Raw genomic sequence first — 14,810 nt, 5'->3', positions numbered from 1 at the left:
ACTCAGTGGACGCAGCAGCTTAATACAAGCTATGGGCAGCGACGACGAAGGCGTGGCGTTCCAGTCGAACGCGCTGGACGTCGTGGGCTCCTGGCTGCTGGGCGGTGACGACCAGGAGCAGGAGGATACTCAACAGCATGTGGCGCAGACGCATCGCCGGCCTGTGACGCTGTACCGTCCGTCGTCCGCTGTCACGAGTCTGCCGAGCCTCACGCGGCCCGGCGCCGCCAACGCGGACGTGACGCTGACGGAGCAGGAGCGAGAGATGAAGCGCAAACTACTGCGTAAGCCTCGCGGTAGTCGCGCCGAGGAGGCAGCCAAGGCGGAGAAGGAGGCGCAGGCCGCGCAGGACGAGGCTCAGGACGAGGAGGAGCTGGAGCTCGTGCGCTACAAAACGCAGGTGGCCAAGACAGACGACAGGAAGCGTAAGCGCACAGCGCAGGACGAGCTAGTGGACAAACTGCGGGAGGAAGCGGCCAAAAAGAAGGCCAAGAACCTCAAGAGGAAGCTGCAGCTGCAGCGCAAGAAGCAGCAACAGAGAGAGCAGAACGGCGTCGCCGCCAACTAATAGAGGCGCGACGATGGCTTGTAACTTAATGAGGGAGACAGTTTTGTCAAGGTTTTGGTGGGAGTTGTTAGGTTGGAGCTATTGCAACCGAGGTGGTAAACAGGACCCACACTTGCATGAGGGCCTGGTCAGATTTACATTATCGATGGCCTAAGCTACTTCGATGGCAGACTGCAACAAGATAGTTAGTGGAGGACCTTGGTTGGCCAGGAGGCGCTATTCTCGATGATCAGCTACTGGTTCCTGATCGTTGCATGACCAAAAGGCCCCACCGTGGCCACCACTGACAGCATGGGTTTCCTGGTGCCGATGGCCGCGTTGTGCTCAATCTCTTCATTCGCAGTAGGTCTGCTCATGCTCGGTCTTTTGCTCAGCGAGTCTTCTCAGCAGCTATCGCTGGTAGCCTACCAGTGGCCCACAACCAAGAGCTACGAGTCATAGCGGGAAAAAAGGCAAGTTGAAGCGGAACTTTCCGTTTTTGCTGCGCTGCGATTGGATCAATTCCACCAATCACAGCAGCACATGTCATGCCACTGCAACTTCACTCGCAAGGCTTCAAATAGTGAAGCTGCATCCCATGATATGGTTATCGCCTTCTCCACTTTCCAATTCACCCCTGAGCCAGCAACACTCTTCAGCCATGGGCAACTTGTTCTCCTTCTCGCTTGAAGCTCTCTACGACAGCCTGGTCTCATACTTTGGCGACCGCGAGAGTCGCATCATGATCATCGGCCTGGACGCTGCGGGCAAGACCACGATGCTCTACAAGATCAAGCTGGGCGACCTGGTGACTACCATCCCGACTGTCGGCTTCAACGTCGAGACCTTCCAGTACAAGAACGTCAAGTTCACGGCCTGGGACATCGGGGGGCAGGAGAAGATCCGTTCGCTCTGGCAGCACTACCTGTTCAACAACGACGCCGTCATATTCGTCGTAGACGCCGCCGACATTGAGCGGATCGATGAAGCAAAGCAGGCTCTGCACCTGATCTTCGAGGCAGAAGAGCTGGCCAACACCAAGCTGCTGGTGTACGCCAACAAGCAGGACCAGCCCAACGCCTTGTCGGCGGACGAGCTCCGTGAGAGGCTGGAGCTGTCGGAGGTGACCAAGAACCCCACGCACGTGCAGCCCTGTGTTGCAACGACCGGAGAGGGGTTATTCGAAGGCATCGACTGGCTGAGCGCGGCGGTCACGGGAGAGCTCTCCTCGTAGACGGCTTCTCTTTTCTCCACGTATCCTCTGCATCTTAACTTTGTAGTAGTAGCGACGCACATAAGCAAATAAACACCGCTTCGTGGACTCCCTTGTGGTGTAAGTTTATCGTAGCGTATGTGTGAACTTGACGGTGGTGCTGTACGAACAATGTTCGTCGACCATAAAGGCAACAAGATGCAAAGTTGAAGTTTTACTGTGTCGTCCCTTCTAAGTACGATGTGACATATCTTCACTTCTTTACAAACATCAAGTATGAAAAACGGCCAAGCAGTAGGTGAATGCTAACCGTCACTAGGATCACTTTTCCATTTGCAAGACAGCCAGCAAGACAACCAAAATGAGTGCACGCACAGACGAGCAGTGGCTGGCAGAGGCCCAGCAGTGGGCGGAATGGGACGTGAACGCCGGCACCAAGACGCAAGTGCAGCAGCTCGTGGCGGCCAAAGACCTTGCGCGCCTCCGCGAGCTCTTCGGCAGTCGTGTGGCCTTCGGCACCGCCGGCCTGCGCGCCGTCATGGGTCCTGGGCCCGCAGCCATGAACGACCTGGTGGTGATTCAGGCCGCTCAGGGCATCTGCAAGTACCTGACGACGCAGTTCGGAGCCCGCGCCAAGTCTATGGGCGTTGCGCTGGGCTACGATCACCGCCAGCAGGGAACGCTGAGCTCCAAGCGATTCGCAGAGCTCACGGCCGCCGTCTGCGTGCACTACGGCATTAAGGTGTATCTCTACGAGGGCTTCGTGGCCACGCCGTTGGTGGTGAGTTCTGGGAGATGTTGTGATACAGTTTGTGCCATGTCTAACAAGTTTTCTTTACGTTGTTTGTTGTGCTGCAGCCGTTTTGCATCGAGCAGAAGGGCTGTGCGGCAGGCGTCATGGTCACGGCCTCGCACAACCCCAAGGAAGACAACGGCTACAAGGTGTACTGGAGCAACGGCAGCCAGATCATCCCGCCTCATGACGAGGGCATCGCCAACGAGATCCTGGCCAATCTCGCGCCCTGGAGACTGTACGACGACTCGCTCGAGGCGCTCAAGAAGGCGTTCCCGACCATGGTTGAAAACCCCAGGGACGAGCTTACCGAGCGCTACTTCGAGCGGGCGCGTGCAGGACTGTGCCGCTTCCCGGAAGCCAACGCCAGCACGACGCTCAAGATCGCCTACACGGCCATGCATGGCGTGGGCCACGCCTTCACGAGCCGCTCGTTCGCCGCGTTCGGACACAGGGAGTACGTTCCGGTGCAAGCTCAACTTCTGCCTGACCCTGAATTCCCCACCGTGGCCTTCCCCAATCCCGAGGAGGGCAAGGGAGCGCTTCAGCTTGCCATGGAGACGGCTGACGCCAACGGAGCGAGACTCATCTTGGCCAATGACCCGGATGCTGATCGTTTGGCTGTGGCCGAGCGCGACCCAAGCGCTGCATCCGGATGGCGTATTTTCACGGGCAATGAGATCGGCGTCTTGCTGGGATACTGGGAGCTTGAGCAGCACCTGCGACTGCACCCGGGCTGCGACCGCAAGCAGCTGTACTTCATCGCGTCAACCGTGTCATCGAAGATGCTGCGTGCTGTGGCGCAGACCGAGGGCCTGAACTTTGAGGAGACTCTCACTGGTTTCAAGTGGATGGGCAACAAGACCGCCGAACTACGTGAAGCAGGCAAGACCGTGTTGTTCTCCTTCGAGGAGGCTATCGGCTTCTGCGTCGGCGACCTTGTGAAGGACAAGGATGGCGTGGTTGCCGCTGCTGTGTTCGCCGAAATGGCCGTTCAGCTCGAAGCCAGCAAGCAAATGACGGTGGGCGAGCACCTCAACGCGCTTTACGAGCGCTACGGCCACTTCGTGACGCAAAACCACTACGTCAAGTGCTACGACCCGGTCAAGATTCGTGTCATCTTCGAGCGTCTGCGCAACGGCGGCAAGTACTGGGAGAGCTGCGGCGACTTCGCTATCACCGACGTTCGCGATCTCACGACTGGTTACGACAGCGCCCAGCCGGACAAGCGTGCGGTGCTCCCCGTGAGCAGCTCGACCGAGATGATCACCTACACTTTCGCCAACGGATGCGTTGCCACGCTGCGTACGAGCGGAACCGAGCCCAAGCTCAAATACTACGTCGAGCTCGCTGGCCGTGTGGGTCAGACTCGTGAGGAGGTGACCCTGGAGTTGAGGAAGCAGGTTGAGCAGATTGTGGAGCTGATGCTACAACCCAAGGAAAATGGGCTGGAACTGCCGCCTGCAGACAAGTAAGTGTACCGGGTGCTAATGTACTTGTGATTGATAGCCTTTTGTTTGTTCTGTTGCTTACTTGACCTCGTGGCTTGTTGTGGTGATGTATATACTTCCTTTTCTGGGCTACCCTTGCAGGTGTTGGTTGATCTTGTGGAGTGGTTTTTGTGTATGTGTGTGGAGGTCAGCTTCCGTGTGCACTCAACCGCTGGTTTCTTCAGCCGGCACGGCGAAGTACATGTCCTGCATCGTAAACTGCAGTGACGCTAGGCCGCCAGTGGTACTGCCTTCTTCGAGAACTTCGACCTCCGTTTCGGACGAGGACGGTGGCGTGGGAGCCCGGCGGGCTTTCCCTCTCTTCTTCTTGCCCTTGTAGGAAGACCCGGCACCGTTTTTCACTCCGCTAGTATTCGGCGGTGAGTTCTGGTCGATTGGTCGGAAGCAGATCGTGTTTTTCACCTCAGGGATCGGCTTTGGCGGCGTTTCTGATAATGACGACGACATTGCCATATTAATGCTCGCGGCCAGATCTAAAGGCGGCGGAACCTCTGGCGTCGCAGGGCGAGCACCACGACCATCAAATACAGGTGAGCCGCCAATGCCAAAGTACGAATCCATCTCCATCACAAACAGTTGCTCGTCGCCGTTGGCAAAGCCCTCAGGAGCCATCGCCATGGTGCTAGCGCTGAGATCTTGACTTGGGTTTGGCCCCTTCCGCTTCACCTCAAGAACTTGACCTTCCGGGTGGTCCTCATCAATTGCTTTGAAGGTAACCTTCGGGTGTGCCCACAGAGGGAGCGATCTCTGAGCAAACGTTCTCAGCTCGCTCTTGGAGCCGACATCACCATTGGCACCACTGTGGCTTAAGATGGAGTGGTCTTCAACTGCAGATGAAAGAGACTCCGCCTTTCGTCGACTCGGCGAAAGTAGGTCCCATGACTTGAGCTCGGTCGCACTTGCCTCAAATCCAAACGATGACAACGACGACTTGGAATTCTTTGTCTTTGGATCGGACGACGTAGCGCGAGCATGGTCTGCCTTGTGTTGCGAAAGAGCTGTCACTCCCATGCTGTACAATTTGAGAATGGAGTCGCAACAGATCAGCATCTTCAGCCCATCAGGCGCAAACAGGCAGCACAAACGCTGACGCAACCGGCGACGGCGAGAAGCTACATCCATGTCGTTTTCGAAATGCTGGTGCCCGAAGTCCATCGCGGATGTGGCGAGTTGAGAAAGCAGCGCTTGCGACGCATCTAGTGCGGATTCCATAATAGTGCTGCTCCGCGTGCTACTCGTCGCTGGTGGGCTGTGGAACGCAAAGCCCGGAGGAGAAGACGATGAAGATGTTGACGACATAGACGAAGACGAAGAAGACGATGACGAACGCTTTGTGCGCGCTTTTGAAGAAACTGGCGTGGGCTTGTGGGGCGTCACAGTTGACATGGTAAGGTTTTTGAGCTCATGACGGATCCGAAGGACTTGGGTCTGCGTCCGCGTCTCCAGTGTACGGAAATCAGCGTAAAAGTCATTGACTTCACGCCGAGGAAAGCCTGGGCCAAGCCCGTCAGCATCAGAGTCGGCGGCACTCTCGACCGTGTTTGCGTGAGTATCGGCACTTATGCGCGCTCCTTCGGGGTGCAGTGCGTACAGATGGCTTGTGCCGTGAGCTGACGTCACGTTGATCCATTTTCCATCCTGGCTGAAAGCGATGTCCTGGATGCTCGCGTGAGTAATTCCACGCTGCAGCTTGTACACAAGCTGGTGGTGGAGTGTTCCATGACATCCAACCACAGACACGCCAGTTTTGTTCACTACGCTCTGCAACGGCGGCGATAAGCGGTAAACATGGAGGTTCTGGCCCTTTGTGGAGCTCGTGGCTAGAAGCAATCCCGAGACGTCCATCGACAGGTTCACCAATGCAGTGGAATGGCATGGAAAATTGGCAACCACGCGCTTGGTAACCAGGTCTAGCACCACCACCCATCCGGGATGCTTCTTCGACGCTGAGGCTCCCGCATCGTCTCTAGGTTGGGGCTTCTGCGGTTGGGTGTCTGTAGAACTACTCAGAGATGACTTGCGAGATCGGCCAGAGTTACGACGGCTAGAAGGCGTCGTCTGGGAGTCGTGGTGGAGCGCTCCATTTGGCAGCTTGCCAGGCGAGGACGACAAGTACGGCGCAATGGTAGCCCGTCCGACCTCCGACAGGTAGTACAGTCCCGAAGCCACGTTCTGTGCCACATCGATGGCGGAGTACGACGGAGAGGAGCTGTGCGATGCATCACGAGCTTCCACAGCCACCCCGCCATTCACAAGCGCCTCAATAGGAACGTCGTCAAAATCCGAGTCGCTGTCCCCTGACAGGGCGTGCTCCCGCCCAATTGTTTGACTTGCTTCAGCGCTCTGCGCGAATCCAGGGTACGCCAGCCAACGGGCACCAAGGGCAATCGCAGGAGAAGCTGTGACGATAGTCTGCTGCAGTTGGAAAGTGGCCAGGTCGTAGAGGAAAAGCTCTCGAGTCTCGCAGAGCACGGCGGCCGTCGCCGCGTTGGTCTGCACGTCCAGCACAAGGGACGGCGACGGCGGAAACTTATGCAGCAGTCGCTGATCGTCCAGCGCCAGCGCCGAGATGTCTTCGCGTCCGTCGTCGTCCTCTGCATTGGCAGCTACAAAGTCTTCGTCTTCCTCGTCGCTCGAGGGCAGCGAGAGGTTTCTCTCCGACACAAAAAGGGCCCCCAGAGCCAGCGACGCCGGCAACTCGTAGAGTCGGAAGAAGCGGACGCCGCAGAGCCGCGCTGCGTCCTTTTCCGGGTCGATTAGAAGCTAGAATCGAGCAGAAACACATTGCGTTAGGTTGAAGCGTCCAGTGGGCCTTTTCCGACGGGAGCGGCGGCGTTCGACGTCTCAGAGACTCACCTGTATGGGCGAGCAGCTCTCGCGAGCCGCACTGAAACCGTCGAGGCGGTACAGGCGCCAGTCGGAGCGCGTGCACAGCAGCAAGAAAGCGCGCCCGCCTACGCGCTGCACTGCGCAGAACGTCACTTCCAGGGATGTCTCGCCAGTTAGCGACGGTTCGTTGGACGCAGCGGAAACTGGGGGCGAGGCCTGGACGGACGGCGCATCGCTGGAGCCGCGACGGCGCGGAGTACGCGCGCTGGGGCGACGCGTCGCACGGGAGGAAGGCTGCATGAGGTACGATGCGCTAGCGATTACGTATTGAGCTTCTTCAGAGAAGAACGTACCCCTTCAACCCCAGCCTCCAAGAACTGATATCGCCCACAGTTAGAGAGCCTCCTAGGGCAGTTAAGACGGAGATTCAAATTAAGAACGCCATCGAAACACAAAACGGAAGTGAACTAAGATGTCACTATATCGTTAGCGATCTGCTGCGCATCGGATCTCACAGGTTCGTGTGTAAAACCCGGGCTTATAGAATCTTGTCACTCTTTCGAACGATCCAGCTGTATTAATAGTGCCGTCGTCGAAGAAGACAGCAAGATGAGCGGAGAGACGCTGGGTCTGGTGCTGAACGACGGCCACGGGCTGCTGCTTAAGGCGGACGGGGACCTCGCGTACGCGGCGCGTGACCAGAAAAACGGCTTCTTCACGTGCATCGCCGAGAAGGCCATCGACCTGGGCCAGTTCGCCGAGGGGGGCGAGAACGAGGACGAAGACACACCCGAGCCGGAGGAGGACCAGCCGCTGCCCACGGTGCGTCTGGAAACGAGCAGGCGCTCGCTGCTGATCGCCAAGTTCGAGACTGGAGGACGGGAGCGAACGCTCGTGGTGTCCAAGCCGAGGGGACAGGTGGTCGTCGAGTGAACGAGGAGGACAATACAGTGATGCTACTGGTTGGGGACGTTTGCTTATTTATCACTTTGTGTATACCTACGTGGGTAGCTTCTCGGAGCCTAATTGTCGCTCTCGACCGAGTGCTCAGTCTCCTCCTTCTCGTGGGTCTTCTTGTGCCGTGCAAAGTTCGAGACTTGTGTAAACTTCTTCTGGCAGCCTTCGTATGGACACACGTAGGGCTGGAACCCCGCGTGCATCCAGATGTGTTCTTTGAGCGACACCGAGTGCGCGAAGCTCTTGCCGCAGCCGTCGTAGTGGCACGCGTACGGCTTGATACCGGCGTGAGTGCGCTCGTGGGCGCGCAGATTCGAGCTGTGTGCGTACCGTTTGCTGCAGCCGGCGAATGAGCACTTGAGCGGCTTCTCGCCCGTGTGCGTCCGGATGTGGTTCTGCAGCTCGGAGCGGCCGCGGAACTGCTTGTTGCACGTCGGACACTCGTGCTTCTTGCTGGGCTTCACGCGCGACTTGGTCACTTTGGGCTTGGAATACATCTCCACCTGCTCCAGGAACTTGTTCTGGTTCTCATTATTTGTGATGGACGACATCTTGGTCGTGTTCAGTTCCAGGGTGTTGGTCAGATGGCGCACGGTGCTGCTGGACGTCGGGCTCGAGGCCGACAGGACAGTGCCTCCAGATTTCCGGTCCTCATCGGTGGAGATGCTGATACCCGTTTGGTTAAGCGACTTGATATACCCGTCCAGCTCGATCATCGAGTCTTTCACGTAGTCGCTAATGGCCCACACTGTGTTCTCGTTCATCTGGCCCAGGTCGAACGCGTAGCCGTCGTCGTCGATCTGTCGTACCGTGTCCGGCTGGTACTTGCTGATCACGTCCATGAGCCCACGCAGGTACTGACTGGGCAGCATCGTGATCTTCTGCACGAGGCGCTGCTTGTCGTAGAAGCTCATGGGTTTCACATTCTCCGGGTACATGAACTCGCCCGTGTTCGGGTCCATGTACTTAGTGTTGCCACCCGATCCTTCCGCGGCGGTCGCCACCACCGAAGTGACTACGTCTTGTCCCTCGTGATCTGTGGTCGACTCGGCGCTGTCCGCTGTCGTGGCGTTCTCCGCACGTGAAGCGGTCGCAGTCACCGAGGACGGCAGCAGCGAGCTGATGGAGAACTGACTCGACGTGCGCTTCTCCAACACCGCGTTCATTGACGGCATGGGACCCAGGCCGACGAAGCTCTCGTCGCCAAGCATCCACGACGGGTCCTTCTTTAAGCTCAACGCCACGTTTGGGTACGTTGTAGCGTTCTTCAGCATGTTCTCTGAGGGCGACACGTCCAGGACGCCCGCCTTTTCGACAGGGGCTGCGGACTCTTCGGTCTCGCTCAATTTCTGGCGTTTGGTCGACGGCAATGCGACATCGCTGGCAGAGGACGGTGCGGTCAACGAGGAAGCGGCGGTTGCTACGGTGCTGCTCATTGGATCTCTCGGGTTGGGTTCGTGTCCGGAGGTGTTTCGACTCGGGCTCTCTCGACAGCTCTCTTCGACAGGAGTGTGATGAAGGCGCTGGCGGCTGTCAGCGCGGAGGGCACTAGCAAGCGGCGCGATCTCTTCGAAGCGATTCGGTATATGAGGCAACTAGTCCACAAACATTCGCCCCCCTTCAAAGTCCTTCACTCCTCCACCCACAAGAAAACCTCTCCAAAGCGATATGGAGAGAATATGTATACCTATTTATGGGACGGGTGGCATCGTGGCTGAAGTGATCGCGTCAACATCGCGGTGAGAGCACAAGACTGCCTTAGTTCATGATATCGGGTCTGGGCAACACCCAACGGCATAGATCTAGCGATCTTCATGCATGGAGCTTATTTTCTTTCAGCCTATGTATGCATTCTCGTGCGATATATACACCGCAACGGCCCAAATGCGATTCGATCTGTGACGTTTCACCCCCTCCCACATGCGCTGACTCGCGAGTGAAGGTCTGTTGAAGTGGGTTCGCCCATTCCGCAGCATTTGATTGGCTAAAAAGTTAGTACACTTCAACAGGATCTGCTCGACTTCTGCTGCTTGGTCAGTTGCCGCTGCAGATCCGATACAGAGAACGACAAGGCTCTGTGCTGCACCATGCAGACTCGCCCTGCAGTGCAAATCGACAGCGCAACGTTAGCCATTGAGTGTCTAACGTGGTGCCGCCAAGACGTTACCTTCATGAGAGTGTGAACTTCCAACTTGCATGTATCTGCACACACAAACGTGACGAACACGAAATATCCTCGGATTTCGCTCACAAGGATGCCGCCTGAATTTACAGAAGTGCCTTGGGTCAACAGAGTACTTGGAGGTCGACCTCTATTAACACCGTAGCTGCCTATTTTGTTGGAGAACGCTCCTAAAACTCAAGGTTGCAAGGCCAAACTAAATTCAACACTTGGGAAGGCAATGTTCAATACGATGCGCCTCTGAAGGGTGGCCGCAAAGTCGTTTTCGACCAACACCACTGGATTCCAAGGTGTTGTAAGTCAAATTGGGTGCGTTGGGGCCGAACCAGACTTGCCGGGCGGTTTGCAATGCGGGACGGATTTCCGTGCTGCAGCATTGAAGAGAGCACCAACCTCGTTCTCTGCATCGGGTTCGCCACATTACCCCAGCAAATGCAGATACAAAGTTAATGGTTGAAGACCCGCGCAGCCCTATCGAACGCAAAACACGCCGCCAAGCAGCAGACCCAGACCAGTTTAGCCCAACCGTTTCGAAGTCGTCAATGATCTATTCGCGCATGTGCATTTTGAACCAGAAACGTAGAGACGTTGTCCCACTCTGCCACCACGGCTTGACAGACTTCTTCCGCTATGGTCGAGACCTCCGAGTGCGCGATCCAGATCGTCGACGACGAGCAGCTGAAGCTGTCGTCTGGCGAGTTCAAGCCGCTGACGAGTGGACAACTCCTGCTTAAAACCCGCCACAAGCCCGACCAGCGCGGGCTGCTCGCCGGAGCGGACGATGACCAAGACGACGATCAGGACACGGACCCAGAACGCGAGTGTTTCTTGTCCAAGTTCCTGGCGGTCAGCATGACGCTGCTCGTCTGTTGTTTCATCTACTTTGTGGTGCTGCAGCGGTGGGTGCTGAAGGCCTGAGTTGCCACTTGCCAGCTCCGGATGGCTCCGAGCAGCTCGCTCGGTTCTGCACTGGGCGCCAACATGTCGGCTGGCGGTGGCGTGCACAGAGAGCTTCGGTCGTGTGAATAACTTAATCAAAAATACTTCCAAGTATAATAAAAGGCGATGTATCGGCGAGAACGCGCCTGGAAACCTTCTGCCAGGTTGCAGCTGTTGGCTTTCGTGGGTATTCTTCGTCCTGCTGTTGGCCATCTGCGCTAGCGTCTCCGTTCACCGCACGAAGGCGGCTCTACATGGCTCCTGCTTGCATCCAGCCCTATCACTCGCGGTGCATATCATGGAGAAGCGGAGCTGCTGCTGGGATTGAGCGGCTGGCGAAACCAAGACTCGCTCACTTCCCCATTTGCACGTCCCATTGTTCAACCTCCACAGTCCGTTTCGCTACAGTAGCCTCTATTATCGTTTAGCCGGACAAGTCCAGCGCAACCGCCCAGACTTCCGCTGCGACTGCACCAAGCCATTTCGAGTCGCCTCTCGCCCAGTCGCCAATTCGCCTCCACTCAACCTGTAGACACCTTGCCCCCAATGACGCGCCAGGGCTACCTCATCGTCCACGAGAAGCGCGGCCGCCCCTCGGTGCGCTACTTCTCGCTCGAGGACGGCTTCCTGCGCCAGTACGCGGCGGCCGACTGCAGCAAGTGCCAGAGCGAGGTGCAGCTCTCGGGCTGTAAGATCGCCGTCAAGGCACAGAAGCGCGTCGACGGAGTGCCCAACAGCTTTTACCTGGAGACGCGCAAGGTGTTCGTCAAGGACCGGTCCTACACGCTGGGCAACGTCGAACGCCTCGAGTTCAGCGCCTGCAGCGGTGAGGACCGACAGGAGTGGGGCAAAGCGCTCTTCTCCTGGCAGCGCTACTACTGGCGCGACCCGCAGGCCGCCTCGCCCGAGAAGGACGCGATCGCCAGCGAGACGCGGCTGCAGCTCGAGGAGATCCTCGCCAAGCACTACGTGCAAAAGCCCTCGAACGGACACTCAATGTCGTTCGCGGCGGCCAAGACGCCGATCTCGTTCCTGCGCCGCAACGCGCACTCGCTGCGTCGGTCGCTGTCGCTGTCGTCGACGGTCGCCAATTCAACCAAACCCGAGAGCGACGCGGAGCCAACCGACTGCGTGAAGGACAAGGTGGCGCTCGCCAATGTGGAGTGCCCCGAGGACAGCGGCAACAAGAGCAGCAACGTCTGCAAGGCCGTCGCCGTCACCCCGCACTACTTGCCCCGCAGCAACAACCAGGAGGTACACTAGACACCGGCCGCCCCACGTATTTTATGTCTCAATAGCCTAGAACCAGCAACTATAGCTTGCTGCACGAAAGCAAGCATCTTCATCTTATTCACCACAAATGCAGCTACCCCGTTCAGTATTATTACCGTAGCCCTGCGCCACGATGACTCCGAATGGTTGACAGGCACGGCATTGAAAGAATCAATCAATCCTCGACAACGCCCCGCCTCACCGGGAGATGCACGTGTAGCATCACGTCACGTTATCTATTAGATGCCGCGTCAATTGAATTCAATGTGGCCGGGTACCCTCGATACAGGCTTGTTGTCTGTAAAAATGCACATTTTATTGACTACAGCAATTCTTCACTTTCTTCCCTCCTACACCGATCGCTCGTTCTTGAGCGCGGCGCTATTCGCCTGCTGCTGCTGCTCCTGTTGTTGCTGTTGCTGTTGCTGCAGCTTGAGCATCTGCTTCTTCTGGCGCAGCTTTTGCGGACGCTTATCGCCGAACAAGGAGCGGAAGCGCGAACGCAGCTGCGACGCAGTGAACTTGGACAGAGGCGTGTACTCGTCGACACCCGTGCGGCCCGTGGCCAGCATTTCCCAGCACACCTTGGACAGGTGGCGGCAGCGAGGGTCCTTCACGGCGTGTTCGAGTTGTTGGATGTTATCGTCGCTCCAGGCGTCCATCTTCACGGGGTTGCTCGCGGGCAGCTCGAATTGACGCAGGTAGGCGTTTTGCAGCTCGGCAGCCGTGAACTGGGTCAACGGAGCGAACCGGTCCTCCTTCATGCCGCCCGTGGCGAGCACCGACCAGTAGATCTTCTTGCCGCGACGGCACGGGTTGGGGCGCGGCAGGTTCACCGCTTCATACAGTATCTGCAGGTGCTCCTGCGGGAGCATACGCAGCGGCATGTTGGAGACCACAGGCGACGACATGCCACCGAAGCTCATCTGGTTGCCGAACGCGTCGGTGGTGGCCATGAGGTTGACGCGGTTCGCGTCGTTCTCACGGCCGAGGGTCAGAGCACCTGAGGCCGAGTATCGCTGCTGCATCCTCTCAGCGTCCGTGGGCTCGATCAACGCCTCCAAGAAGCTGTCGTAGGCCTGCACGTCGAACTCGTTCTCGCGCTGGATGTCCAGCGGCTGAAGCAGCGCGCTCGAAGACCCGGCAGTGTACACGTTGGGGCCGTGTGTGCCGTACTGGTAGTTTGCGACCTGCAGCTGCTGTTGCTGTTGTTGCTGGCCCACGGCCGCCGCGACGCAGTGCGTCATGAGGCGGCCATGGCCCACCTTGAAGATGGCCATGGCGCGCTGGTCGTGCACAATGTACTCGAGGTCCCGCACGGCCGAGTAGCCGAGACGGCACAGGAACTCGGCGTACTCGAAGGTGCTGGCCTTAGGGATGCTGCACAGTTCCAGCCAGCGCGACACCGTCAAGGTGGTCGACAGCGCACCCGGGCCCTGAAATCGCCGGGCCTGGAAGTCGCGACCCGCCTGCTGCGACACGAGCTGCGCGTCGGCGACGCCCGCGCGCTGCAGCTCATTCACGCCCGCGAAGGCCAGGGCGAGCACCGAATCAAAGCCGTCCTGAGCCAGACGCTGCGTGGCCAACAAGAGCGCCGCGGCGTCCTGGGCGAGCTGCAGGTTCTTGAGGAACGTGAGCACGTCGTCGGTGGCCGAGTAGCTGCCAGCGGGCGTGCCACCCACCTCGAAGCCGGCGAAGTCGAGCTTGAGGTCTCCGGGCGTCGGGAAGGATGGAGAAGCCGGAGCCGAGGGCCGCTGACGCTTGCGGTTGCGCAGCTGGGCGTCGCTGTCCAGGGGCGTGACGGTCACGGCGGCGTTGAGCTGCTTGAGCTCGGGCCACGACGAGAGGCCCGTGCTGCTGGCGCTCGAGGGCGTGGCGGCCGACGAAGGGTCCATCACCACGACGGCTTGAGGCGCGCGGATGCTGCTGGCGGTGGGCTGCATTCTGGGACTTGGCGACTGTCGTTCCTGTGCTCGACGCTCCTCCGCTCGGCTCGAGGCGAATCGGATTGTGGCGAGCGACTCGGCCGCTGCCGTCCTGGTGAAAGCTTGGCAAGCGTTCGCTCTCTGGGCGCCATCTACCATGTCCATGCATCACGAGCAAGCCCGAGGAAACTGCATCTCTCGCGCCCATCCCCCTCGACAGCAAGTATTTACAATTCTAGCCGTGCACGACGCCATTGTCGAGGCCGCCGAAGCGGTCCGCAAAGCCAAGTCTCTTCACTGCTGGCTGCCAACCTGCTGCAGGACCGGTCACGGTGGACAGCGCTACCGGCGGGTGTATCCGCACTGCAGACTGCATTGCATTGGCCGCCAATGCACCTCATGCAACAATAAGATAGCGCCCCTTGTCGAGCAGATGGCTGCCATGTCCTTCGCCAGCTGGCCTAGCTGTCATCAGCGTAATGCGGGTGGCGCCTAACGGTCAAGCCTGGCAAGATGCACGTGTTCGGCGCTGGCATCCGTATTGTCGATCGAGCGGATCAGGAAGTGGCCATTGCGCGCGACGGCGGTCGTCCAGCGGCGCTCGACGTCGCCTTCCCTTTCATTCGCGTGCTCGGCCTACTG

General features: G+C 58.4%; 9 protein-coding genes across 9 annotated transcripts; 6 read left to right on the top strand and 3 right to left on the bottom strand.

Annotated features, from left to right (window-relative positions):
- Positions 1-31: 31 nt before the first annotated feature.
- Positions 32-568, top strand: KRP23_13783 (uncharacterized protein; the record flags this gene model as incomplete). The annotated part of the gene is made up of 1 exon (XM_067884538.1): positions 32-568. One exon carries the CDS (start codon positions 32-34, stop codon positions 566-568), a length of 537 nt encoding a protein of 178 aa, XP_067737937.1.
- Positions 569-1,208: 640 nt separating this feature from the next.
- Positions 1,209-1,781, top strand: KRP23_13782 (ADP-ribosylation factor; the record flags this gene model as incomplete). Its single annotated transcript, XM_067884537.1, has 1 exon — positions 1,209-1,781. One exon carries the CDS (start codon positions 1,209-1,211, stop codon positions 1,779-1,781), a length of 573 nt encoding a protein of 190 aa, XP_067737936.1.
- A 340-nt stretch (positions 1,782-2,121) lies between these two features.
- Positions 2,122-4,028, top strand: KRP23_13781 (Phosphoglucomutase-2; the record flags this gene model as incomplete). Its single annotated transcript, XM_067884536.1, has 2 exons — positions 2,122-2,541; positions 2,619-4,028. The coding sequence occupies 2 exons, from the start codon at positions 2,122-2,124 to the stop codon at positions 4,026-4,028; spliced, it is 1,830 nt and encodes a 609-aa protein (XP_067737935.1).
- A 180-nt stretch (positions 4,029-4,208) lies between these two features.
- On the bottom strand, positions 4,209-7,193 carry KRP23_13780 (Autophagy-related protein 18f; the record flags this gene model as incomplete). Its single annotated transcript, XM_067884535.1, has 2 exons — positions 4,209-6,827; positions 6,921-7,193. 2 exons carry the CDS (start codon positions 7,191-7,193, stop codon positions 4,209-4,211), a joined length of 2,892 nt encoding a protein of 963 aa, XP_067737934.1.
- A 309-nt stretch (positions 7,194-7,502) lies between these two features.
- Positions 7,503-7,826, top strand: KRP23_13779 (uncharacterized protein; the record flags this gene model as incomplete). Its single annotated transcript, XM_067884534.1, has 1 exon — positions 7,503-7,826. One exon carries the CDS (start codon positions 7,503-7,505, stop codon positions 7,824-7,826), a length of 324 nt encoding a protein of 107 aa, XP_067737933.1.
- An 89-nt stretch (positions 7,827-7,915) lies between these two features.
- KRP23_13778 (Zinc finger protein ZIC 4) lies at positions 7,916-9,286 on the bottom strand (the record flags this gene model as incomplete). Its single annotated transcript, XM_067884533.1, has 1 exon — positions 7,916-9,286. The coding sequence occupies one exon, from the start codon at positions 9,284-9,286 to the stop codon at positions 7,916-7,918; it is 1,371 nt and encodes a 456-aa protein (XP_067737932.1).
- A 1,376-nt stretch (positions 9,287-10,662) lies between these two features.
- On the top strand, positions 10,663-10,950 carry KRP23_13777 (uncharacterized protein; the record flags this gene model as incomplete). The annotated part of the gene is made up of 1 exon (XM_067884532.1): positions 10,663-10,950. The coding sequence occupies one exon, from the start codon at positions 10,663-10,665 to the stop codon at positions 10,948-10,950; it is 288 nt and encodes a 95-aa protein (XP_067737931.1).
- Positions 10,951-11,517: 567 nt separating this feature from the next.
- Positions 11,518-12,234, top strand: KRP23_13776 (uncharacterized protein; the record flags this gene model as incomplete). The annotated part of the gene is made up of 1 exon (XM_067884530.1): positions 11,518-12,234. The coding sequence occupies one exon, from the start codon at positions 11,518-11,520 to the stop codon at positions 12,232-12,234; it is 717 nt and encodes a 238-aa protein (XP_067737930.1).
- Positions 12,235-12,593: 359 nt separating this feature from the next.
- KRP23_13775 (uncharacterized protein) lies at positions 12,594-14,186 on the bottom strand (the record flags this gene model as incomplete). Its single annotated transcript, XM_067884529.1, has 1 exon — positions 12,594-14,186. The coding sequence occupies one exon, from the start codon at positions 14,184-14,186 to the stop codon at positions 12,594-12,596; it is 1,593 nt and encodes a 530-aa protein (XP_067737929.1).
- Positions 14,187-14,810: the final 624 nt, after the last annotated feature.

The sequence above is a fragment of the Phytophthora ramorum genome (assembly GCF_020800215.1).
Source record: "Phytophthora ramorum isolate Pr-102 chromosome Unknown Phyram_PR-102_s0019, whole genome shotgun sequence".
In the NCBI taxonomy this organism is placed as follows: Eukaryota; Oomycota; class Peronosporomycetes; order Peronosporales; family Peronosporaceae; genus Phytophthora; species Phytophthora ramorum.
The sequence above is the reverse complement of the archived record's forward strand: the minus strand, read 5'-3'. Positions and strand labels throughout refer to the sequence as shown.